General features: G+C 38.2%; 1 protein-coding gene across 7 annotated transcripts in view; it reads right to left on the bottom strand.

Annotated features, from left to right (window-relative positions):
• Positions 1–26032, bottom strand: part of LOC127628839 (rap1 GTPase-activating protein 1-like) — a 114434-nt gene that overhangs the window by 74605 nt on the left and 13797 nt on the right. For all 7 annotated transcript variants that reach the window (XM_052105765.1, XM_052105767.1, XM_052105768.1 and 4 more), the window contains exon 2: positions 23338–23373. In XM_052105765.1, the coding sequence (XP_051961725.1) occupies positions 23338–23373 (36 nt within the window). The remainder of the gene's footprint in view (positions 1–23337; positions 23374–26032) is intronic.

Genomic DNA, 26032 nt, shown 5'->3' with positions numbered 1-26032 from the left:
TCATGCATGATTTTAATGAATGTAAAAAAAATATGTCATGTAATTTTACATACAGTATATGCAACATATATGTCAAAAATTTAAAAACACATGATCCCAAATTCACACATATATGTTTTTATATGTACTCTGTTCTATGTTTGCACATGTAGAATGTCACAAACAAATAATGGAATTTGACATCTGTATGTATATGGCTGCATTATATATATATATGTATATATATATATATATATATATATATATATATATATATATATATATATATATATATATATATAAAACCTGTGAAGCTCTGGTGAAATCCATGCCCAAGAGGGTTAAAGCAGTGCTGTAAAATAATGGTGGCCACACAAAATCTTGACACTTTGGGCCCAATTTGGACATTTTCACTTAGGGTGAACTCACTTTTGTTGCCAGCAGTTTAGACATTAATGGCTGTGTGCTGAGTTATTTTGAGGGGACAGCAAATTTACACTGTTATACAAGCTGTACACTCACAACTTTACATTGTAGAAAAGTGTCATTTCTTCAGTGTTGTCACATGAAAAGATATAATCAAATATTTACGAAAATGTGAGGGGTGTACTCACTTTTGTGATATACTGTATAATGTTCAAGATGTTGCTCATGATGATGTCATGGTGTCCAAACGCCTTTATGTAGTTTTAAGATATGAGCAATCAAACATTTTGGCCCTGTTTTTTGGGTCACCCTGTATACATACATCACATTAATTTATGTATATTGACCAATGAGAATATCAGAGAGGCTGGTCCAATTGTGCTTTGAAATCTAATCTAAATCTTTATTCCTAGCCCCCTACATGCACAAATATCAAATCATCACAGCCACAAACTCAACAGAATGCATACAAAGACCAAATCAGCACAACCTTAGCCGACCCCATTGCTCTCTGTCACTCCTCCCTTTTCCCCCTCTCCCTAGATCCCTTATGCATTTTTGAAGAAAGCATTGCTCTGATTAAAGCCTGCCCCATCAGAGACAAAGTGAGTCATGTTCAAAACATTTACACAACATGATCACAACTGCTACCACTGACCTCATCTCCTGTGTGGGTGGTTAGCTTCAAACACATCTCCTCATAGGCAACGCATAGCTCCATTCAATTTGCATGATCCAACTGTTAGGTAAGTCTGATGATGGCTTGTCATTTTAAGTCATAATACAATCATAGTATTGCATCTCCCATTGGAGTCGTGTAATCTATGGTTGTTCTTAGGGCTGGGTATTGATAAAGATTTCCCGATGTGTCGATTCATATGGGTTTATTTCAGTTATTGTGTCCATTTTGCTAACATATCAAATTAATTATCTTCCAGCTAATTCTGTTAATTATACAAGGGACCATTTAACATTAGAAAACAATTAATTTTACTAATTATATTTTATTACTATTTCACAATTTGTCACATTTTGGCTTTTTAAAAATGAACAAATACATGTATTCAATCAATAAATAAGTTATTATATTTTAAATATTATTTTTGTTACATATTCATTGTTAAATTGCATAATTTGTACTATTTACAAGTATTTACACTGATTTGTTGAACACATGCTAAAACTGGTACTGTCCCTTTAACAAAAAACTGCATTTCTGTAAACACCTTTAAATGAGCGCATGTTAACTAAAGAGGACTCGAGTTATTATATTTCAGTTATTATTTTTGTTACATATTCATAGTTAAATTGCATAATTTGTACTATTTACAAGTATTTTCATTGATTTGTTGAACATGTACTAAAACCAATACTGTCTCTTTAACAAATAACTGAATTTCTGTAAACGCCTTTAAATGAGCGCATGTTAACTAGAGAGGACTCGAATAGCTTTACCTCCCTATGGTGAGTCCGCCCCTGGTCATGACTCAAAAAAAGGTCACAGGTCTGTTCTGATAAGATCACACATGTAACAAATTATGCTAAATATAAATAATAAAATGCAGGTAACTATATAATTGCCATAGTAAGAACAGCAAAATAAATAGGCATCAACTGTTAAAAGGGATGAGAAAATGCTTCCTGTATCTTTTAATGTTGAGGTCAAAGCCTATGTGTCAATTCAAACTCCAAAGTATGGTGGCGCAAATGTCAACGTAATTAGTAGAAACTTGTCAAATTAGACAGGTGCCAACAAGGACAGGTTGTGCAATGAGGATATTCAATACATTTCAATGTTTGATTTAAGGACATGTTTGATTACTTGTGTTCAATAAAGAATTCTGGTACTGTGTTAGGACTAAAATCTGGGTTACAAGACAAAACTAGTTGAGCACCACTGCTCTAAAGTATGCACATGACACAGTGCCTCTACCTGCCTAATAAAGAAAGAGACAATGTGGTCAGGTGAGGTGGTCTGATGAACCCATGAACCCAAACCACCATTTACAATATTTGAAAGCCTCTACTACGCTACATCGCTCTGGCTTGGAGGAAGAGAATCCAAATGACCTGCCATAGAGGTCACAGATGAGTAATGGCTGTACATCATCTGCCCCCAGCTTCCCTGATAAACGCACAAACAGCCTCATAATCTCAGATCAACTCCTAATTTGATCATTTTGACAACAATTATCATTTAAAAACATATTATTCTGCTGTTTCTGATATTTCAATTCATTATTTTACAAAAATCTCTTTTGATTCAAACTGTCAAGAGTAAATCTGCTCTAAGTGGGCAAATCAAAAGAAGTCGAGAAAAAAGATATCAGGTCATAGCCTTAATATAGAAGGATACAGTAACATTACAGATTTTAAGAAAGACCTAGGGGATGAAAGTAATAAGGGTATCTGAGGTTAACATTCATTGTTACGCTGATATTAAGCCCTCTAATGTCATCAGTGAAGTTTCACAAATTGCCAAGGCGAGAAGCAGCAACAACATACTGTGACCTGAAAAGTTTTGAAATCAGGGGCCCTGGATTCACTTTTTGTGTCCAATGAGCAAAATGTATTAATCTTAGTTAATGTTAATTTCAACATATACTAACAGATTTAAAAATCAAGTTACATATGTTAATATTAGTTAATGCAATATAAACTAACATGAACTAAAAATGAACTGTTGTATTTTTATTAAACTAACATTAACAAAGATAATAGTATTTTGCTGTAAAACATATATTGTTAATTGTTTGTTCATCATATCTAATGCATTAACTAATGTTAATGAATGGAACCTTATTGTAAAGCGTTTCCACACAATTTAATCTATATTTATTGTGTCAAATTATTGTGTCATTTATAACTGTCCCTTTTTTGCAAATAAAAGAAAAAAAGGAAAATAAAAATTTCACTTTTTATAAGCATATGTCCATCATCAGTGCATCTGTGTCTCAATGTGCGATGGATATTGTCCACTGTCATCCACAGAAAATCCAGTAAATTCCATGTATAAAAAATTAATTTCCCCCGAGTCGTCTTGACAGCATAGAAATATATAGTTTCTGGCGCTGCCACGGATGTAAGTGTGCCTCCTGCAGCACAACGCGGAAGAGACCATGCATAGAGTCCAGAAGTCTTCAAATAAGGGGAGCATTCAAGCTTAGCCTAAAATAGCAAAACGTAGTGGTCCCGTATACAGTCTATAGGCGGTATACTGGCGAGGAGACAAGAGGCCATTCTTTTTGGATGTCTATGGAGGAGATGCTTCAGAGTGCTGAATAAACAGCTTTTATAAGGAAACAGCTCTTAATGAACTGACCGACTGTCTGCTAATCTTTAACATGTTTTACACTAAACAATCCTTTTGAAAATGAAATAGGTGTAGAGTTCACTATGATAAAATTGCTGTTTTATAAGAGAAGACACAGGCAATTTTGTGACAATAGCTGTCAGTTTGCAGCATTCCCCATTCATTTGTATGGTATCTGTAAACGGTGCCTAACTGACTGTAACGTTCGGGCAAGGCAGGACATGCTGAAGGCAGGAACAGACGATGACGATGAAGTGTGAACCCAAGTGCAGTATTTATTAACAACGTGAACTCCAAAACGAAACAAACATAAAAATCTCGACTTGACTACGTTACACCAAAACAATTCTTGACAAATGACAATGGCAAACATGAGGGCTTAAATACATGAACATATGTAACCACATGACAGAGACAACCAATGATGAGACTAACCTAATGAACATGATAACAAGGCAATGAAACAAGAACCAATGATAAAACAGAACTGATAACAAGACTCATAACCATAGACCAATGAAGAGACAGGACTAATAAACATGGTGTAACCAAGAAGAACAAAACACATGAAGCATAGTGGGAACAGGAAATCACATGAAAAGAAAGAGGAAACAGGAACACGGAACAACATTTTCAAAATAAAAGACATGAACACAAAACATGAACAAAAACACATTTATACATGCCAAAAGTGGTGGCTCCCGACACCCAAACATACACAAAACTACCTATAGTGTTCAATAGGGAGCCGGGGGGTGGGGTTGAGGCATGGCCTGGCGAGACAGGGCGTGGAGCATGGCCTGGCGAAACAGGGCATGGAGCAGGAGACCAGAGCGGAGCCAGTGGCCAGAGAAGAGGCTCCAGGAAGGGAGCAGGGCCTGGCGGTTTGAGTGACGGCTCCAGGAAGGGAGCAGGGTCAGGAGGCCTGGTAGGCAGCCACAGGGCAGGGACAGGGTCCTTGGCTGCAGACGCTGGACAGGGTTAAAGAGAGAGTGGCTCAGAGGGTGGAGCCATGGATGTCTCAGGGATTGGCCATGACAGGGGAACAGTCTTGGTAGCTATGAGCACAGGCAGGGTTAGGGTAATAGTCTCCATGGTCATGAGCACAGATAGTGACAAGGGAATGACCTCCGTGGTCACATGGGCACTGCCATTGACGGGGGAACAGCCTTTGTGCCTGTAAGTACAGGAAGGGACATGGGAACGATCTCTATGGTTGTGGAAACTGGCAGTGACAAAGGAACGATCTGTGGCTGTGAACACTGGCAGTGACATGGGAATGTCCTCCATGGTCATGAGCACAGGCAGTGATATGGGAACGGTCTCCATGGCCGTGAACACTGGCAGTCACAGGGGAACAGTTTCTGTGGCTGTGAACACTGGCAGTGCCTGGGGAGTAGAAGTCTTTCTCCTCTTCCACTTCCAGACAGCCGTGAGCACAGATGTGGGAGAATTGGAAGGTGGAGCCATGGCAGGCTCAGAGGATGGAGACATGTTAGGCTCATGACGGGACAGGTGGGCCGACTTGACAAGGTGGTGCAGACGTTGAAACTGGGGAATCACCCATTTTCAAAATAAAGAATCCTAGAACCAAGAAGAGTCTTGCAAGCCAAAACGGAAAGCAACAGAGCCCGTAATAATAAAACACAAAACAACATTTATTTGGTTTTTTTCAGAGTTCTGAAAGATTTAAAACCGACCCAGAGATTATGTTTTTCTTGTTGGACTGGTAAGGCATTTTATTGGAATGTTAGCCAGCAAGCTCTCTTAGTTCGTTAGATAGTGTAAGCCACTCTAATGAGGAATTTTATTATGGATTTTGGTACCGCTGTGGTTAAAATTTCATTTTCGAGGAAGGACAAAGGAAAAAGTCAACTTAATGCTGGTAACAATGCCAATCTCTAAACCAGTTACTACCTTGGACTATATGCCTGCTAGTTAAATTATAAAAGTTTCCATCGTTGACTTTATCTGACATGACTAGCAATAGTTGTCTAACGTCATTGTTGCCTAACTTTGAAAACGTTATTTATTTTAAAACAATTGCTTTCAATAAGTCAAAACAATAGCGAAATATATGCTACTTACCAGCTAATGAGATATATTTTCTTATATGTCTTTTTTTTCCCTTTCATTATTTATTTATTTAATGAGGGGGCTAGTTTGATTCTCTGAGTGACATTCGCTCTGATAAGATAATCACCTGTAACCATGGTTACACCAGTACTCTTCAAACCATCAGATTTATCCACACAGTAGAGCAGAGCCAAAGTTCGACTCAAGTAATTACCAAAACACGTAACTTGCAGTTCGATGCTTCAACCAATAGATGGCTAAAGTTTGCATAGTGCAGCTTTAAAAGACTCTCTGATAGAGTCCATTGTAAAGTGAAATCATAATCTGAACCAGAATCATTCAATTCCTCATGACTCCAATTCTTATGTGGGTTTAGATAATGGGCGAATTTCAGTCAAAGGTAATCATCCCCAGGGCTGGACTGGTAATCTGGCATACCGGGTATTTTCCCGGTGGGCAGACGCACTTTGGGGTCGATCAGGGACAGACTGGCCATCGTGAGAACCATGTGGGCCAGTGGGTTGGCGTTATGCAGAACGGACCACAAAACGGCGCAGGGATATGCAGAAAAGGACAGCGAAAAATGTAGTTTGGAAAATGCCTAATGTCCTCCTCTAGCTGCAATCACTGAGGCTGTAATGAGTGAACTGGCTATGTTTCTGCACGTCAGAACCTCTATAAAAGAGCTTGGACTGAGATTTAATGTGTGGCACATTAACATGACATCAATCACATCTGACATCAGAATGTCCCATGATGCCTCTGCTGCCATGAAGGTATTTTGATGGAATAAACCCATATGGGCAACTTCAGTTTGAGGAGGGGGAACTTGTACATGTGGTGACTGAGCACAGCATGATTGAGTCTAATATTTTAATGTGAGCATGGTACCCACACTGGTAAACATGCTGAGCTCCCCCAGGCTACCATCATATGAGGTGCCCCTAGGGACATTATTCAGAATTACCATGCACATACATGTACTTTTCCTCTCACATACACATATGAAACCAAATTCATTCACATACTATAGTGAAATGCTCACACACATACAAGTGAAATGCTTTTACAAACACAACTGAAACGCTCTCACACACACAACTGAAAAGCTCACACACACACAACTGAAATGCTCTCACACACACAACTGAAATGCTCTCACACACACAACTGAAATGCTCTCACACACACAACTGAAATGCTCACGCACACACACAACTGAAATGCTCTCACACACAACTGAAATGCTCTCACACACACAACTGAAATGCTCACACACACGCAACTGAAATGCTCTCACACACGCAACTGAAACGCACTCACACACGCAACTGAAACGCGCTCTCACACACACAAGTGAAATGCTCTCATACATACAACTAAAATGATTACACTCTCACACACACAACTGAAAAGCATTTCATTATGTTGTATGCTGTATGCAAGCATTTCAGTATGTTGTATGCAAGCATTTCAGTATGTTGTATGCAAGCATTTCAGTTGAAACGGAAGCACATTTCAGTTGAAACGGAAGGTGGTTAAAGTACCCACTCCACTCCAGTTGGTGGCAGTAGTGCACCTCAAGACGAATAACTAGAAGCTGTTGAAAGAAAGCATATAGGCGGTGGGCCGAGTCCGTCTATCTCGTTTAGTTTTTGATTTGATAGTTACCCAGCAGCTGTCTGGCTAATTTTTTTTTTTTGTCTGTATGAATAATTCACAAAAAGATTACCGATTGTTTCCAACGCCAATTGTTGCACATTAAAGTATAAAAATAGATTTAATTTCGCTAGCTGATCACAAACGTTGGCCGGAGTGAGATCCAATAAACGCTTGTGTTGTTACCTTGTTGAATTGATTTGGCCAATCACGTTATTCGTTGAACCGGTCGGCGTGACTCAGCGTCAGTCTGAAGCCAAATGAGTCTACAACCCAACCTGGAGAGACCGGTGTGTCTCGGCAAGACAACGTCAAGGTAAGATTTGTTTTACAATGATTATACACCCCTATATCTTAATGCTTTTCATATAAATTGTATTTAAGACTGCAAGCTATACTTAGTCAGTGAATATATGCGTTGTCGTTGATGAGAACAGTAGCCACGAAAGAATGTTGGTAGTGGAGCAGTAAAGCTAGGTCTAACGGTATGTTGCTTAGGCTAATCCAAATAATTCGGTACATACACAATGAACTAAGCAAAGAGTATTCAAATACGGGATAATTACGGGTAAATATTTAAACGGGAAGACAGTAGGAAATAATTTGACAGGTATGTCAAGGTTGGATTGGTTTATAGCAAGCTACCTAGGCTACAAGTAAGCTAGACTAATTATCAGCTAAAAAGAGTGCAAAGCAAAACAAAGAAATTATTTCAAATCAACTTTATAGTGGTAGTCATGGAGTTTTATAAGCCATTTATGGTTGATCGTCACAGTTTATACAATGACACAATTCTGTGCATGGTAGCTTATGTGATTTAAACTTATCTAGTAATGTGTGCTTTCTGTGTTTATTTATCTGAATATAATTCAGTTGTTTATCTAACACACAGACACGGACAGGACAACATCATATCTCTCCACACCCAAATGACTACAGAGGTGATCGTTGACAATCATCACATCAACAGCACCATGAATGGAGCAGGTCAAGATCACGGAGTTGCTTAGTATCCACATCACAGATGACCCATCTTGATCTATCGACACCACCAACAGAACCTGGCCAAGAAAGTCCAAAAACCTCTGCACTTCCTCCCACAGTTGAGGAAGGCTCATCTCCCACAAATCCATCCCCTTAACTTTCAATAGGGGAATCATAGAGAGCCTCTTCCTTCCACCCCCACCCTCCAATAACCTAAGGGCAGCTGATTGACTCTTGCACAAATACACTGGTAGTTTACACTATGATGCTGCTACATTGGTTTATTTTTTTATTTTTAAATTTGCTATGAACATTTGACCCCACTTACACACATATTGCACTGCCTTTTGCTACTTGTCATGTCATCCACTTGCACAGAAATACTATATTAATTAGGGATGAGTCACGATTTTCGAATATTTGATTAGTTGATTTTATTATAGAATATTGAATAGGATGTCTTGGGATGATTGTCTTTAAAAAATCCCCATGTTTTAGTTGTGGTTATAAGTTGCAATCCTAAATTCACATAATAATTTTATACATTTTATAAATATACTCTTAATATTTTTTTTTTTGTTTCTATGTTTGAGCTTATATATCTCAATATGAATAACAGTCTGGTTAATTTTGAGTCTTGAAATGTAAACTCTCAAGGGTTGACTTTCTAAATATATGTTGGTTATGTGTATATTCAGAATGACTTCTGAGCAGCAACCTTTTTATTTTGGGGATGTCATGAATGCATCACTTGCCAAAATTGGGGCTGACTAGTAAGGGGTTAAACGTATATAAATGAAACGTTTTATATAAAAATTATACATTTGATACAAACCTTCACTGTTGTTAGCTGCATTTTCTATCTTCTTACGTGCTCTTCTTATGTGTTCTTTGTTGGTGAAGAGCATGTAGCATTCTCTGTGAAATCCAACATTAGCCATCACATCTTGGACGTCTTCGGAATTTAAGTTAAATGCCAATACGGCTTTTTCAGCTGCTGTACTCTCTGTGGTTTGCAGGTTCACCCATAAATTTGTACATTGAACAATCTTTGCCCAACTTGTCTGGGAAAGGGGGGTTACAGGGCTTTTTACATTTGAGGCTAAATGGATAAAACACCTCATTTTTACCTCAGTATTACTGAACTACAGAACTAAATTTACATTTTTAATGATTTACAGCAAAATTGTAATTTCAAGAACGCAGCTTCCTGGTCATCTGTGTTCATTATTTACATTGGTTGTCAAGGAAACGGGAGGTTTTCTAACGTTATGATTAGTACTCCTGCTTATTTGCCGGTTTAAAAAAGTAAGAGTTTGTAAGGACATTTTGCGTCAAATGTGCAAACAACAAAGTTGGAAACAATGTCTGTAGTGCTTATACGATTTTATTACATGACCTCAGCAAAAAAAGACTTAGCTGTGAGGTAAGTATTAAATTCATAATTTTGAGGTCCGGCCCATCGCCTAATAGTAGAAAACCGCGCCTTCCACAACATAAGCGACTGTTGACCGTTAGTTCGCCCGCCAATTGCGCTACACCAATGCCTTCCCAACAACAGCAAAGAACATTAGTCGATGCAGCGGGCTTGCTGAACACCATATTGGCTTCAGCGGAGACCATCAGAACACTGTCAAATGCCACAACAATCGGGCAGCAGCCGACCGTTGCAACTCCAAGTGTGGACACGTCGATGGACGATCACCTAGCGTCGCTCTTCCCTTCCCGCCAGCGTAGCAGCGTTGCATTGTCAACTGCAGGTCCAGTCAGGAGAGAACGTGCTCCACCACGTTATCAAGCACAGCAATGTTTCAGCCCATGGACGTCAGGCAAAAGGAGAACAAGGTAAGTTAGCTAGAAACCAGCTTGCTTCAGCTTGTCATTTTTATTTCCTAATGACGAAAATGGGTGTTTGGAGGATACATTACGTTATCTACAGCTAACTTAAGTTAGGTGCTGTGATTAGTGGTCTTCCTAGTTTTAAAAATGACAAGGTGCACTACTGCCACCAACTGGAGTGGAGTGGGTACTTTAACCACCTTCCGTTTCAACTGAAATGTGCTTCCGTTTCAACTGAAATGCTTGCATACAACATACTGAAATGCTTGCATACAACATACTGAAATGCTTGCATACAACATACTGAAATGCTTTCATACAACATACTGAAATGCTTTTCAGTTGTGTGTGTGAGAGTGTAATCATTTTAGTTGTATGTATGAGAGCATTTCACTTGTGTGTGTGAGAGCGCGTTTCAGTTGTGTGTGTGAGTGCGTTTCAGTTGCGTGTGTGTGAGCATTTCAGTTGTGTGTGTGTGTGAGCATTTCAGTTGTGTGTGTGAGCATTTCAGTTGTGTGTGTGAGAGCATTTCAGTTGTGTGTGTGTGTGTGAGCATTTCAGTTGTGTGTGTGAGAGCATTTCAGTTGTGTGTGTGAGAGCATTTCAGTTGTGTGTGTGTGAGCATTTCAGTTGTGTGTGTGAGAGCGTTTCAGTTGTGTTTGTAAAAGCATTTCACTTGTATGTGTGTGAGCATTTCATTATAGTATGTGAATGAATTTGGTTTCATATGTGTATGTGAGAGGAAAAGTACATGTATGTGCATGGTAATTCTGAATAATGTCCCTAGGGGCACCTCATAATTCCACATGACTAACTATTCCACACCTAAAGATATCTCAGTGTGAGTTTGTTTGTGTTAAATTCAGAAAGCTGTTTCTCAATACATGCAGATACAGTATATAACACGCACACGCACGCACGCACACTATTTCCATGTTTTATGGGGACTTTCCAGAGACATAATGGTTTTTATACTGAACAAACTTTATATTCTATCCCCTAACCCTAACCCTACCCCTAAACCTAACCTTCACAGCAAACGTTCTGCATTTATAAGCTGTTTTCCTTCCAAATTGTCCCCACAATGTCAAATTTTAGGGTTTTACTATCCTTATTGGGACAAAGTGATAAATACACACTCACACACACACACACACACACACACACACACGCATATTACCATACTTAATTATATTTTCTACCCTCTACCCCTAAACCTAACCCTCAAGATTTGTTTTAAAATAAGACATTATTTTGTATAATTATTACATCGTTTTCCTTTTGGAAACTATTTCTGTAAGCAAACCCTGACACACACACATCAACATGTTTTGTCTTTTACTGTAGCTTCAGGGATAATTTGACTCCTTATCAAAAGGAAGTTGTGCAAAAGTTGTGCGAGAGTTATTTCCCACTACAGACGTAGCAGGAAATTAGAGAAATACTGACTGTGGTTCTTCACTAATGCTCATTGTCGGGACCAGCCAAAGTTCCCCATGAAAATAGGTTAAAAAACATACTGAATGGTGTTTTAGGGGTAGGGTTAGGAAATTAGGAAAATATAATTAGTCAGGAAAAAAAAAAATGTAATCAATGGAAAATCTCCACAAAGATATATATGTGTGTGTGTGTTAAGCATGATGATTTGATCTAAGCAGTGTTGTTCCTCCTCTGTCTGATAACAGCAACGTATAGATTCTCATTAGCATTGTAGATATGGATTAAACCTGCAGCCATGTTCACAAGAGAATTGTAATTCTCTGACTAGAATATTTGATTTATAATAGACAGGACTTCCATCTTGGTGTATTCTTTTTCAAGAGCTTTTTCATGTACCTGAGGTGTTGGAAATGCACTAGTTTTTTCTTTTTGCAAATTTTGGCCTGCCTTGACCCTGTTGTTTTCAGTATGTGCTCTTTGTAGCGTGTGATTTCGATGGATCACCATTTAGAAATAATGTCTCAAAGAATAAGGGACTAGCTTGTCACATCAGTGATATATTTAGTCAGACAGTTGCATGTAAGAGACAGAGTCAGTCTGGGCTGATTAAGTATGACAGCTCTCTCCTCCCTTCTCCTTGAAACTCTACCCAATACAAAAACACATACAAGATCAGGCACACGCACCTGTGGATGTTTTTAATCAGACAAGAACTATGAGTAGCAGACAGAGTCTAAGTGAGGGGGGAAAAAAATTATCCATCCAGATTTTCCAAACATCTCTGGAGCATAGGCTCTCATCTCATCAAAGAATCGGTCATCTCTGCAAAATCTCAACTATTTTAAGAACATTCTACATCTCAGAGTATCATCTAGAGGAATTCAAGAGATAGTTCACACAAATATTAAAATTCTGTCCTCTCTCATGTCACTCAAAGCCTGTATGATTTTTAATAAGCACACAAACATGTTTAGCAGAAAGTTCAAGCTGCTCTTTTCCATACAATTAAAGTTCAAAAGAACTGCCACTGAAAATATACTGTAAGATAAAGACAAAAAAGCACCATGAAAAAGTTTCAATGATTGTCAGTGGCTACTGTCACAGTATGTCTCCTTCCTGTTTCTAAGGACTCTTATTTTGAAGTGGTTTTCATCCTCTGTCTTCTGTTTCCCCCAAACTACATTTCACAGGATGCACTGCCCTCATCACAGCCATCTGTTCCCCATCTCCTTCACCTGTTCTCCATTCCCTCATCAGCACCTTTGTGTATAAATACCCTCTAGTTTAGTTCCATTGTCAGTTCTTGTTCGTTGTTTCATAGTTTATGTTAACTCAAACGACTGTCTTGCTTCGAAACCTTAGACATCATCTTCTGTGTATCCATGCCTTCTTGTCATTGTGAATTAAAGGATTGCACTTTGATGTCATGCAGTAACACACTAGCTATGTTTCCATTCAAAATGCGAATTCAAATTATGCAGGAAAACCATATTATCGCACAGACAATGTTCAAATAAAGCCGCGTGTCCATCAAAGGGTGTTCAAAAGGATGAAATAGTCACTTCTGGGGAAATTGCAGCCATTGTGAGTGTTTTATTAATAAAATTCTGGTGTTTTATTAATAAAATTATGGTGGTTTATTTTAGAGCATGCAGACAAAACACAGAACTTTATCTCATGTTTGGGATTGAAAGCACGTCACACTTCTGGGAATTATATATATGTGCATTCATCCATTCTTATGACTATACCATGCAGATCTATAAGATATTTTTCAAAAGTGTCAATAAACCTTCTCTTCTGTAAAGTTCAAGTTTGTTTTCAACTTATTTGCTCAGGCCAACTCTTTGTATTCAGTGGACCTGAGCGACTTGCTTTCATTAATCACCAACTGACCCGTGGATATGAGAAGGCAGGAGTGACATTCTGAGGAGATGTTTGAAAGCAATCAAGTGTTTTCCTGTTGCCCTTTTTTACTTCCTTATCATCAAAGAGACACCCAATGCTTTGATAATATACCTCTGAAAAGTGCAAAAATATGTCATGTCAGTGCGATCAGGAGTGATGGTGGTTGTTGATTTTGACTCCAAAGGAGGTTCTTTCATAACAAAATCTTCTTCTAAACCAACCTGGTTGCTCGATACAGTCAATACACGAGTTCCCAGGGCAACACGTCAAAAGAGAGTGTTAACCAGGGAACTTAGCATTTCCCCTGAGCTCTTCGTTGTCCCATTTACGTGGGAGCAGGCTAGCTTCTAAGTACTTCCAGTACACAAGAATAGCTGCAGGTACTGTGATGTCCTTTTATTGACTGGTAAAGATTAGAGAAAATGTTGATGAAATACATTAAGAGTTCTGGTAGAAACCCAATCAGGTATTGGCCAGGGCATTTAAAGACAAATAAGTACAGCATTTTCATAACTTTCTTTTCTGATAATTGTGTTGTGTCTTATTAATTTCGTCATGGTGTGGCTTAAATTTGTTTTGTTGTAGATGATTTCCATTATGCCATGGCTTTACAATTGTGTTGTGGCTTTGTTGTGTTGTGGCTTATTTCCATTGTGCTGTGGTTTTTCCGTTGTAACTTAATTTCATAGTGTAGTGTTATTTACATTGGGTTTTTAGCTTTTATTTGCTTTGCAAATTTGTTTGTGTTGTGCACCCCTTGGCCACCATATAGATGATATACAGGGGCCTTTAATCCAATGCTAGCTACATTGATTCTATTTCTGAACGTCTTTATTCCTCACTTCTTGTTTCACAGGTAGAGTCTCAGTTTGAATGCCTAGGTTTATGTATCATTGTGCATGGCTGTTGGAACCGGTAGACATCTCTCATCTCGATCAATATCGTCAGACACAGCCTGTTTCCCAGTGGGCTGTCTGAGACAACATGTTACCCCTAATAGCTCACTGTATTATTTTAAAACAGTCCCCATATCTCATACACCAGACAGACTTGGTAAAACTCTACATCAGTTATTAGAATCTCTACAAACTGCAAAGAAAGTATCAAAGATAAAGGTGCTCAATTATATAAAGTGAAACAGGAACAGATGGCAGCATACTTGAAAAAGAAAAAGAATAACGTCTTTCTTCAATGAGACACATGCACTTTGTGATGAAAGAAACTACTGGCTGCACTGACATGGCATATATTTTGCACTTTTCAGAGGTATATTATCAAAGCATTGGGTGTCTCTTTGATGTTAAGGAAGTAAAAAAAAGGGCAACAGGAAAAACACTTGATTGCTTTCAAACATCTCCTCAGAATGTCACTCCTGCCTTCTCATAGCCACGGGTCATTTGGTGATTAATGAAAGCAAGTCGCTCAAGTCCACTGAATTGATGGGAAAAGTACACACAGTGAGTATCATTTCCACTAACGGATGAGAAGTGAGTCTCCCTGGTCCTTGAATGGGTTTAGTTGACCTGAGATGAGTGTGGGACCAGCACACTGTAATCTGAGTGTCATTTTGTCCATTAAGTGCTTCCGGATTCAGCTCTGGTCTGGTATTAGTCTGGGATGCTGTTGTGAGGTGGAGGACTATATGGTACAGAGTTACAAAACATGCAGCTGGAGCTATACATTTCAATATGATGCTTTAGAGGGAGAGACAGAGAAAGAAGGTTTTAAGTATGATGCGAACATGGACATATGGAACTTTTATGCATGGGCTTCAGGCTGACCGTTCCTCTCACTTTTGTTACAAGCATGTCATTACTACTTCCTATAGCATATTGTAAGTTTGTCTAATAATGCACCGATCCCAAGCTAAAACTAATCTTGCTACTCAAATGTTATAATAACCAGGGTTGTTCTGACTCTAAATTCTGATTGGATGAGCCACATTCGAAAAAGTTGTTTGGCAATCGCAAACCGTATACAATTAGGATGATTAACTTTATTTTTGGCAGAAGACTCCTTTATTCACGCTGTGCCTAAGAACATGTACCCATGGTAAAATCATTCTATCAAACAGCATCCTGTGACATATTTCTTTAATTACGAAAATATTACAACTATTAATACTGAATGCTCTGGTACCCTGATATCGACCCCATTCTGCTGAGTTTCTTACAAGCGGCATCTCCAATCAGACATCTTTGCATCAATTTAAGTGTTTTTACATTTTCACGTGGTGCTACTGATGGTGCATTGCGTGAGAAGCCTCAGAGGTCCCGTGGAAACCAGGAAGTAATTGTGTATACGTAATCAATGATTAGTCTAATTCGAAGGTTGCGTTTTCCCTCGATTAAATTTTTACTACACTGACGGTTGGGGTAAGGTTAGGATGAATGGTTAATAATAAATCCATTCCTGTTGATTATTACATATAAACTCTTGACATTTTACATAGATACTGGAGCTCGCACATGCTCAATTATTCAACAACACTTCCAGCTTCGGCAACTGGGGCAGTGGTTTGAATTTCGGTAAAACGGATCAATTTCAGCTGAAACTTTTGAACTACTGTCTCCGAATTCACAGTGTGATCAGTATGATTTTACTTTTGTAATGTGACCTGCAGTATCTCACTAAAGTGAGTACACCCCTCACATTTTTGTAAATATTTGATTATATCAACACTGAAGAAATGACACTTTGCTACAATGTAAAGTAGTGAGTGTACAGCTTGTATAACAGTGTAAATTTGCTGTCCCCACAAAATAACTCCACACACAGCCATTAGTATCTAAACCGCTGGCAACAAAAGTGAGTACACCCCTAAGTGAAAATGTCCAAATTGGGCCCAATTAGCCATTTTCCCTCCATGGTGTCATGTGACTCGTTAGTGTTACAAGGTCTCAGGTGTAAATGGGGAGCAGGTGTGTTCAATTTGGTGTCATCGCTCTCACACTCCCTCATACTGGTCACTAGAAGTTCAACATGGCACCTCATGGCAAAGAACTCTCTGAGGATCTGAAAAAAATAATTGTTGCTCTACATAAAGATGGCCAAGATCCTGACACTGAGCTACAGCACAGTGGCCAAGACCATACAGCGGTTTAACAGGACAGGTTCCACTCAGAACAGGCCTCACCATGGTTGACCAAAGAAGTTGAGTGCACGTGCCCCGCATCATGTCCAGAGGTTGTATTTGGGAAATAGACGCATGAATGCTGCCAGCATTGCTGCAGAGGTTGAAGGGTTGGGGCGCTGTTGTCCCACAAGGAAGTCTCTTAAGATGATGCACAAGAAAGCCCCGCCCTCCATCCTGTCACAGTAATGTTAAAATAAGTGATTGCTAATGTAGCATGATTACAGAGTATTGAAGCATTCCATCTTCATCTGTGCACAGATTTCTTTGTGAGGCTATGCAAGGTGCATGAATAGGCAAACCATTCTAAATCCATTAATCACTCATTGAAAAACGCTGTGCAACTGGCATAAAATTTCCGTTCTTTTTTTATATTCAGATTGGCCACCATTGAAAGACTGAAAACAAACTAAAGAAAACGTATTCGGCCTCCTTATTCGGAAGGGAGAGCAAGGCTTTGTGGTTCTCAGTTTGTCCGGCTTTTTTAAAGTCCCTCTTACTGAAAATCTCATGTGCACAGCTGGCTCACACTTCCAAATGGGCCTACAGATGAGATTTTTGCCTAATTTTGGATCACAAAGTTTCAGAACCTGACTTACTCTGACAAGCTAATGTGGCTTCCCCCTCTAAAGTGTCTTCCAGACAATTTAAACTGATGGTAGGTATGCAGAGGTGGGTAGAGTAGCCAAAAACTGTACTCAAGTAAATGTGCAATTACTTCAAAAACATAATTACTCAAGTAGAAGTACTAACATAAATAATTACTTGAGTAAGTGTAAGAAGTATCCAATTAAAAGAGTACTCAAGTAGTGACTTACTTTCACAAATGACATAATAGACGTTTACTCCCCTATATTCCATTACATAATACACATTGAACAAGTAGGCCTACTACAGAATTATTATTATTATTAATGGAAATTCTGTCATTCACCATCATGATGTTCCAAACCTGTATGACTTTCTGTCTTCCATGCAACACAATAAGGAAATATTAGACAGAATGTTTGCCTGAGTCACTATTCAGTGAATGTTGTATAAATGTTGAAATATATATATATATTTGTTTTTTTGTTTTTTTGAAAGTGAATGGTGACCAAGACTGTCAGTCCCAAACATTCTGTCTAACATATTTTGTGTTCCACATAATAAAAAGCTTCACAATGGTTTGGACAACATGAGGGTAGAGAAATTATGACAGAATATAAAATTATGGCTGAGCTATCACTTTAAAGATATAGTTTACCCAAAAATGAAAATTCTCATAATTTACTCACCCTCATGCCATCCCAGATGTGTATGACTTTCTTTCTTCTGCAGAACACACATTCAGATTTTTAAAAGAATATTTTAGCTCTGTAGGCCAAAATATTGATGCTCCAAAAAGCAAAAAGGCAGTATAAAAGGAATCCATAAGACTCCAGTGGTTAAATCCATGTCTTCAGAAGTTTCTCATCCACACCTATCACATCACTTCTGAAGATACTGATTTAATCACTGGAGTTTTATGGATTATTTTTATGCTGAATTGTGTTTGTTTGTTTAGATTTAAAATATTGCCTTGCCAACCCTTCACTTGCATTGTATGGGCCTACAGAGCAGAGAAATTCTTCTAAAAATCTGAATTTAAATTCAGCAGAAGAAAGAAAGTCATACACATCTGCGGTTGCATGAGGGTGAGTAAATAATGAGAATTGTAATTTTTGGTTGAACAATCCCTTTAAGAACTCTTGTCAGATCTGGATGAATTTGTCAATAAGAAGAGAGCTTTGGAAACATTTCTAGTAATTATTACAGTGAAAATGTGTAAATGTCCAAGGACATTATATAAAATGCTGACAGATAATGCCTTCTTTTGCTATTTCATAGCTTTAAAGTCCTGTGTGGATTCTTATTTCAGTGTAGTTACAGTTTTCAGTGTCGTAAGTATTTAGATCATTAGTTCTGCACAGCAGTAACACTGCTCTCTAAATGCAGAGTGCACAACCTACGTAGGGCTCCAACCCTGATCGTGGAACACTTGCTGTGTCTGAAACCACCCCCATCCACTATATAGTGCACTATTTCGAGTTTTTGCTATTTTGTAGGAGTGTCTGTATTCTGACTGAGCCAATCGTTCCCTACTTTTGTTCACTCATTCTTACCCACAATGCACTCTAATTTCAAGTGTGCATTTCAAGTACACTAAATGACGGTTCATTTCCCACAATCCACCACAGGGAAGACTTAATAGCTAGGAGTTTACTGCTTCCTTCACTCCTGCAATGTTTTATTTTATGCTGAATGTAGTAAATTACTTTTTGACAAATCATTACTTGATTAACATAACATATAGAGAAAAAACATACAGATACATTTTAAAATATACTCTTTATTTGATAAAATGTGTTTACACAAATGTCTTATATTAACACCCAATATATATTAAAAATGACAAATCGAATGAAGATTTATTGTATTAGTATAGTATTTAATAAGAATAACATATAAGGCCCAAGTATTTTAAAATGTCATATGTGAAGTTTCTGCACCAGCCCCAGAGCTCCGACACTAGTCTGAATTCACTCATTTTGTGCACTAACTACCATTCACTATATAGGATAGGATATCGTGAAACGATTGCGGACACAGCCTCTCTCGTCGCGACGATTGTCTTGTGCACATCACACGTGTGTGCCCCGCGCACCTTGCTGTCCACGCGCAGAAATGCTGTCTGTTCGCGCTCCAGTTGTCGATCACACGAATGGCATTGATTTACCCTTAACTTGGATGTTTACATTAATTTATACAGTTAATCCGCCTGAAGTAGCAGCGATAGTTTCCAGTACCCCCACGAGGGCGCGGAGTAAATGCATAAATACTGTTTATGACATGCGGGACAAAGCACACTGATATATTGCTGCACTGACTTAAATATGTACACTTAAAAACTGATGTCATAGGAGCCCAGTTACAGAATCACCCTGAAAATGACCATCTCATTACACAGAAAAGACTGCGTTAGGATTAGAGTTTACCTCAGCGTGCTGCCTGAAGTTAGAGCTGTGACTTTAATCTAGAAATATCAGCTTGTCTTGAAAGTGCATCACTTTGAAGAGTTTGATGCTGCAGCACTGATGACTTGAGTGACAGTCATCACTCAAGTGGGAGTGTCTCGTCGCGCGCAGCTGTGAATTTCCGCTCTTGTAAAAGTCCCATTCAATAATCTCTCAATAAATTCCACATGAATTCAAATGAAACACAGTAATATAACGATTTAATTTTTAAATTCATCTTTTCATACAAATTTTAATGCAGATAAAAATTCACATTTTCACAGTCTGGATTCAGACTTTTAAAAAGAACCTATTTGCATATCTTTTTGCTGATCTTTATTGATGATACTGTATATTTTCTATCCTTGTGAAATCTTCAACTAACTTCAGCGACTGTTCAGCTGATGACTAAGCATTTTTTGCATCCTGCACTGAACTACAAAGTAATATAAACAAGCTCCAAAATACATGTATATAACAATACCACAACTTTAGCAATAGACTGACTGTCAAACTCCTGTCATAAAGCCACTGATGCTTGCTGGTAAATGTAATCTCCATGAAAAGTCAGTTTCAAGAAAGTTCAGATGCATCCGAGACCCAGATCTATTCTCAAACGTCATTCATGCCCCCAGACAGACAAAAGGTGTTGAGGATAGGGTTCCTTTCTTTGCATCCAGGAAAGCTGTTGGCTGGAGAGGTGGAGACCAATGCAGGTTGGCTCTGAGGTTAGAGCACAATGCATTCAGGGCTGGAAGGGCTGCTGTCCATCTGCGCCTGGCATCTTGAACAGGCCTTTACACACACTTTCACTCACACAAACACAGGAGTGAGTATATGTCGCCTGTGTGCTTCAGCCACTCTGTCCTGCCAACACTGCAGAGCTGTCTGCGGTCGCTGTGGCAACAAGTTTGAGTGAATCTTTTTTGTGAAACCCGATGATTATGATATATGGGGTTTGTTTTTAATTTCAAAATTTTCGATTTAAAATGTTTAATAAAATAAAATTCTAGTTAAGGATAATTTATACGTTTTCCAGTTTTTCCACAATACAGTGACAAAAAAGCAATACATATATTTAAGTTATTTTTTTTTTAATGAACGGGGTGTGCAAAACCTACTACTTCACTCACTAACATTTTAGAATTCAGTTGTCATGTATTATTACAACCAGAATTATTTTTATAACTTTGAGGATTTGTTGTATGCAATAGTAATATATTTCTGTCTTATTTACTTTTTCAACTGGAGGCTGCAGTGTATTGTTCAACATGTTGCTAAAGCCAGTATTTTATGTAAGCATCGTAGTCAACATTTGTAACAGTAAACTTACAAGACACGGCGTACCCTCAGCACAGAGCAGAAATTTGTTTATCAAGTGCTGAAATTTGCTTGGTGCAGAACAATCTGGAATCATTTTAAACGTTGTTAGTCAAATCTTTGCAACCTGAAATGGTTCAGAACGTTAAATCTTTGTGACCTGCTTTAAAAACGATCAAGATGTGGCACAGTGAATGAAACAGAGCACAGTTGTCTTGACATGCGTTTTTGAGACGAAGTTATTTCTAACTTTACACAGAGTCTAAAAATATGCTAGTCCTGCATGAGACACTGAAGAAATAGTCCCGATGTCCGGGACTCCACACATTTGCGTGGTTTGTGTGGTGGTTAAATGACTAATGTATGACGTAATCCTGAACCGGCATGTGAATTTTTACAGAGCATCTTGTGAAAGTGCTTTAATTAACGAAAACCAGTCCTTTTTGAGTTAACAATGTCACAAATTTGCTTATTTGATTACTAATAATAAAATTGTGTATAATCTTAAATATTTCTTATATTATGTCGTTGTAATCATGTAATCACAATTATGCAAGCAACAGCGAGAGCGGAGTTGACTTTTTTATTTATATGACATTCTGCACCTACATTCCAATCTAAACCTTGATGTAATCCTTCCTCATGATCACACAGTGTGTTTTCATAGCTGAATGGGAGACTAAACACTATTAAAGTGTGATGAAAGCCATTCGTGCATCACAAGCTGATCAACTATTTAGCACTTTTCAGTGAATTGCACCTGCAAAATCCTAAAAATGTATTTCCAGGTTTAATTTATATTTTGAATAGACTTGAAAAGATTTTTTTAACCCCACAATGTGGGTTTATGTTTTCACATTTAATCTTTTAATGTAATTTTAGTGTGACTGGTTAAAGGTATGTAAAGGTGGCCTGTATGCTGGGTTGGAAATCTCAAGGAGTAATAGTGGTGTTTTCCTTATTACATCACATGTTGTTCTGAAAGCAAAAAGAAACATATGAAACAAGGAAAGTAGGCTGTCATACCCTCAGCCTGACCGAAGTAAAGCGGTGCTTTTACTCCCGTGATTTAACAAAAGTGAAGCACTGCGCTGCGCAAATGGCTTGCACGAGTCTGTTCATTATATTGCAGTCTCATCACATTTTAACTTTTTGTTTAGTCTCCCATTCAGCTCATGAAAACACGCTGCGTGATCATGAGGAATGATTACATCAAGATGTAGATTGGAATGTAGGTGCGGAATTATATAAATAAAATTGTTTACTCCTCTCTCACCGTTGATGGTGTGCCAGTGATTACCCCTTTGTGTGCCAATGCTGGCATGCATACCATAGGTTGCGACCCCTGCTCTAGGAGGAGTTTATGTTACAAATTTTGGTCTCGTTTTTGGGATTTTCAAAAAAACACAAAGTTTATAGAATAACAGCATCTCTCCCTCCCCAAACTCAATGTTCCTGTGTAGGGCCTGTCAGTAAACTGTCGGCCATCTTTGGAATGCTCCTGGGAGGCTATTTCTGGTCATTCCAGTGCAGCTCCTATCTACTTGAATGGTGAAAGACCAAAATCTCAAAAACGGTTGGTCAAGATTAAAATCAAATCAGCAATACAATCTGACAATACTGGTTTCATAAATTGTGCTTCTTTACCTCATATTGTGCAAAAAACAAAATTAGTATAAATGTATAGCTAATGCACATGCATGTTCTAGAGTTGAATGACAGGTGACAGGTCTGTGTCTAAAAGGTGATTGGCTCTTATAACTGTAAGGCAGGACTTCCTTTCTACATCCTTTGACCATTGGGTGCTCAGAGCTCCTTGGTTGAGCATTCCAATTTCTCCCATTCATTTTAATAGAAGTGGCCAATCTCTGCTAAATAATCTCTGGTAGGTCTGGTCGGGATCCTCAAACAGACGACAGTATTTTGATAGTACCATAGCCACAATGATCACACTTTGGAGAATTCAATGGACAAATGGCTTATAGTTGTACATGCACATTAAGATAGGATAGGAGAAAGTATTCTAAAATAAAACAAATTAAGCTTTAATGCTACAAAACTGAAGGGCCTCAGAATTGCAAGTGACTTCAAGCAGACAGAAAATTGCCTTTCTTCAGTGACTGTGTCCAGGCTGATACCCTGCAGCCAAACAGCATAAAAGCATGCCATTTCTGGAATGGCTGATTTGGGCTCTGGGTAAATAAAATGAAAAAGACAGTACTTACCACAAACTTCTGGATCTGGAAAATGTCTTGTCAACTCTGAAAAGACAAAGACAATTTCAGTAAAAAGACGATTTCTTGTACCTGCTTCCTCTACAGAGTGCAGCCTGTGGCCTAAATAGCCAAATGACTGTCCTCACATTACAGTTGATTGTTTCTATTGTGGTTAGTTTAGGAGATTTTGGATTTAAAACTCATGTTCTGTTTAGGGGCATTTCAGTACCTCAAAAATAAACTTAACACTCAGGTTTTAGGTAATATACTACATGACTTTTCCTAATCTTAAATGATAAGCAAAAATGTATTACATATAAATTATATAATTGGTACTGGTATGCACGGTTTGCACAGAATAGCAATGCATTTCCATTGGCAGTATTTATTTTCATTAGTTTTAAGTTACAATATTAGATAACAACTTTGTTTTCACAATTTCTGTCATTTTTCTGAAAGGTCTAATTTGTGACAAATCAGGTGGGGTTAGGTTTTAAAAGTACTGTACTGTTTTTTTCGGATCTGATGAGGAGGAGGGCGTGGCCGGGCCATGAGGATGCACGCCTGGCCCTGAGTTGCTTAATCAGCAGGAGGGTGATAAAGGAAGCCAGTGCAAGGGAGACAAGAGAAAAAAGTGTCCGCTCTATATTTAAATAGATTATATTATCCCTGACACTATAAAACAGCTGCTGAGTATTGTGTAAAAAAACTGTTGACTCAAGGCATGGTCTTGGCGACCAGCAGATGGTGTTGTGATGCAACACTCACTTGACAATGAAAGAATTATCGTTTAAACTCCTTACACATACTGTATATGAGCAACATGCACAGGTGATAAAACTGATAAAAATAGAAACTGGCTTTCTAAAACACATAGAATGAATATTCAAACACAAACTGAGAAGGCAAAAGAATATGTATCAAGTTCTAATATTCAGAGCAGTGATGTACTGCTAGATAAGGAAATGCAAAATAATTTTAACAATATTTACAAGACAGCTCAGATGTTCACTGTGTGTTTCCCATGCTGCTGTTTAGATATTCTTATATTTCCAGAGTGCTTCACTTTAAGTGCATTACCCCCTGTTCCCGACAGGCAGTGATGTCTATAAATTTAGAGCAGTGCCATGGGAATCTATCTTTCCCAGAACATGTCTGTCCTGGATTAGGCATACTATACCACCTAACATTCATGGTATTCCAGACCAACAGCCAGAAATAAAGTTGTCTCTTCACTGCTGTTTGGGTGTTTGTGTGAGTCAAGTTCTGCCTACATTGTCTCCACAAGGTAAAAACTAAATTCATAAAATGCTAAATAGTTTGCGTGAGGGTTAGGTTTAAGGAAAGGGTTAGGGGTTTAAAAAAAACATCATTAGCTCATTAAAAGTCAATGGAAGGTTCCCACAAGAATAGAAAAATAAAAAGTTATGTTATGTTGACAGCTGTGGCACAGTGGATTTTGAACTGGCTACACTGTCTCACCTCCTCATAATAGAGGACAATCGATGTCACAGATGTTGATTTTCCTCTGACAGACACAGCTGACATTAAACGCTGACCCGTTTAGAATCAAATACATCATTGCATGTTTCCACAAAGATAGATATCTAAAATAAACATATTCTCCCCTCAGGTCCATACATGTTTGATGCCATTGAGGGAGCAGACAATGTGTGGGGGTCATTATTTCCTTTTAATGTTCAGCAGAACACCAACTGAATATGGTAATATAATTAGGGGGAGGGGGCTTCTCATTCTATAGAGCATTTAATATGCTTTAAATGTTTAATGTGTATGTGTGCGAAAAGCTAAATTTGTTCAGGAGTCCTACAGATTACCTTAAAGCTACATGAACTAAAAGCTACCCAACTCCCATTTTGATTTCATTGGGCCTTTCAAAAAGCATTGCTTTTTTTTTGGACAATTCAAAATATTTAAAAATGTTCCTTGATAGTGCTGATAATGTTCATGGATCACAAATCTGTATCTGTTACATTTGTGATTGGCTGTTTATTATGAATAGCACAGCCTGTCACAAGATACAGTTCTCATGACCCAAAGACAACCTAAAAACAGCACAGCTCTTTGATAAGAAGAAAGAGTCTCATACCTATAGTGTAACACAGCTACTGCTTTATTCACAATTTCACTCTGACTCAGATTGTTTTTGGCTTGTTTTGTTTTGTATTGTTTCTATATTGCAAAGACAGTTTAATTTAATGATTTGTTCAACAGATGGAGGCTTCTAATTAGTTAAACAAAAATACAATAGAACACTGATAACAACAGGCACAGTCATAAACCTACACACCGCTCTTTAATCATTTTAATCACAAAGCCAAAGTGAACCATGTGTAAACATTTCCATTGATAACACAATGTAGGTGACCCAAAGTACAATGACCTTGGCTCAAATCGTCTCGGTTACTGTCGTAACCTCCATTCCCTGATGGATTGAACGAGACGTTGTGTCGATGTAGTGACATCTCCCTTGAGAGCCTTGGTTACCACTTATCTTTCAGAAAAGGCCAATGAGAATTGGTGAACAGAATTTGCATGCTACCTTCCCCAGACATACGGGTATAAAATTAGGGAAGCGTGCGTCTGTTCAGACAGGTTTAGAGAGTAAGGTCCCGGCCATTTCAGCAGCTTAGTACAGTGTTGTGGCAAGAGGAACACAATTTCTCGTTCCCTCCATCAGGGA

Source organism: Xyrauchen texanus, chromosome 35 (assembly GCF_025860055.1).
Source record: "Xyrauchen texanus isolate HMW12.3.18 chromosome 35, RBS_HiC_50CHRs, whole genome shotgun sequence".
NCBI lineage: Eukaryota > Metazoa > Chordata > Actinopteri > Cypriniformes > Catostomidae > Xyrauchen > Xyrauchen texanus.
The sequence above is the reverse complement of the archived record's forward strand: the minus strand, read 5'-3'. Positions and strand labels throughout refer to the sequence as shown.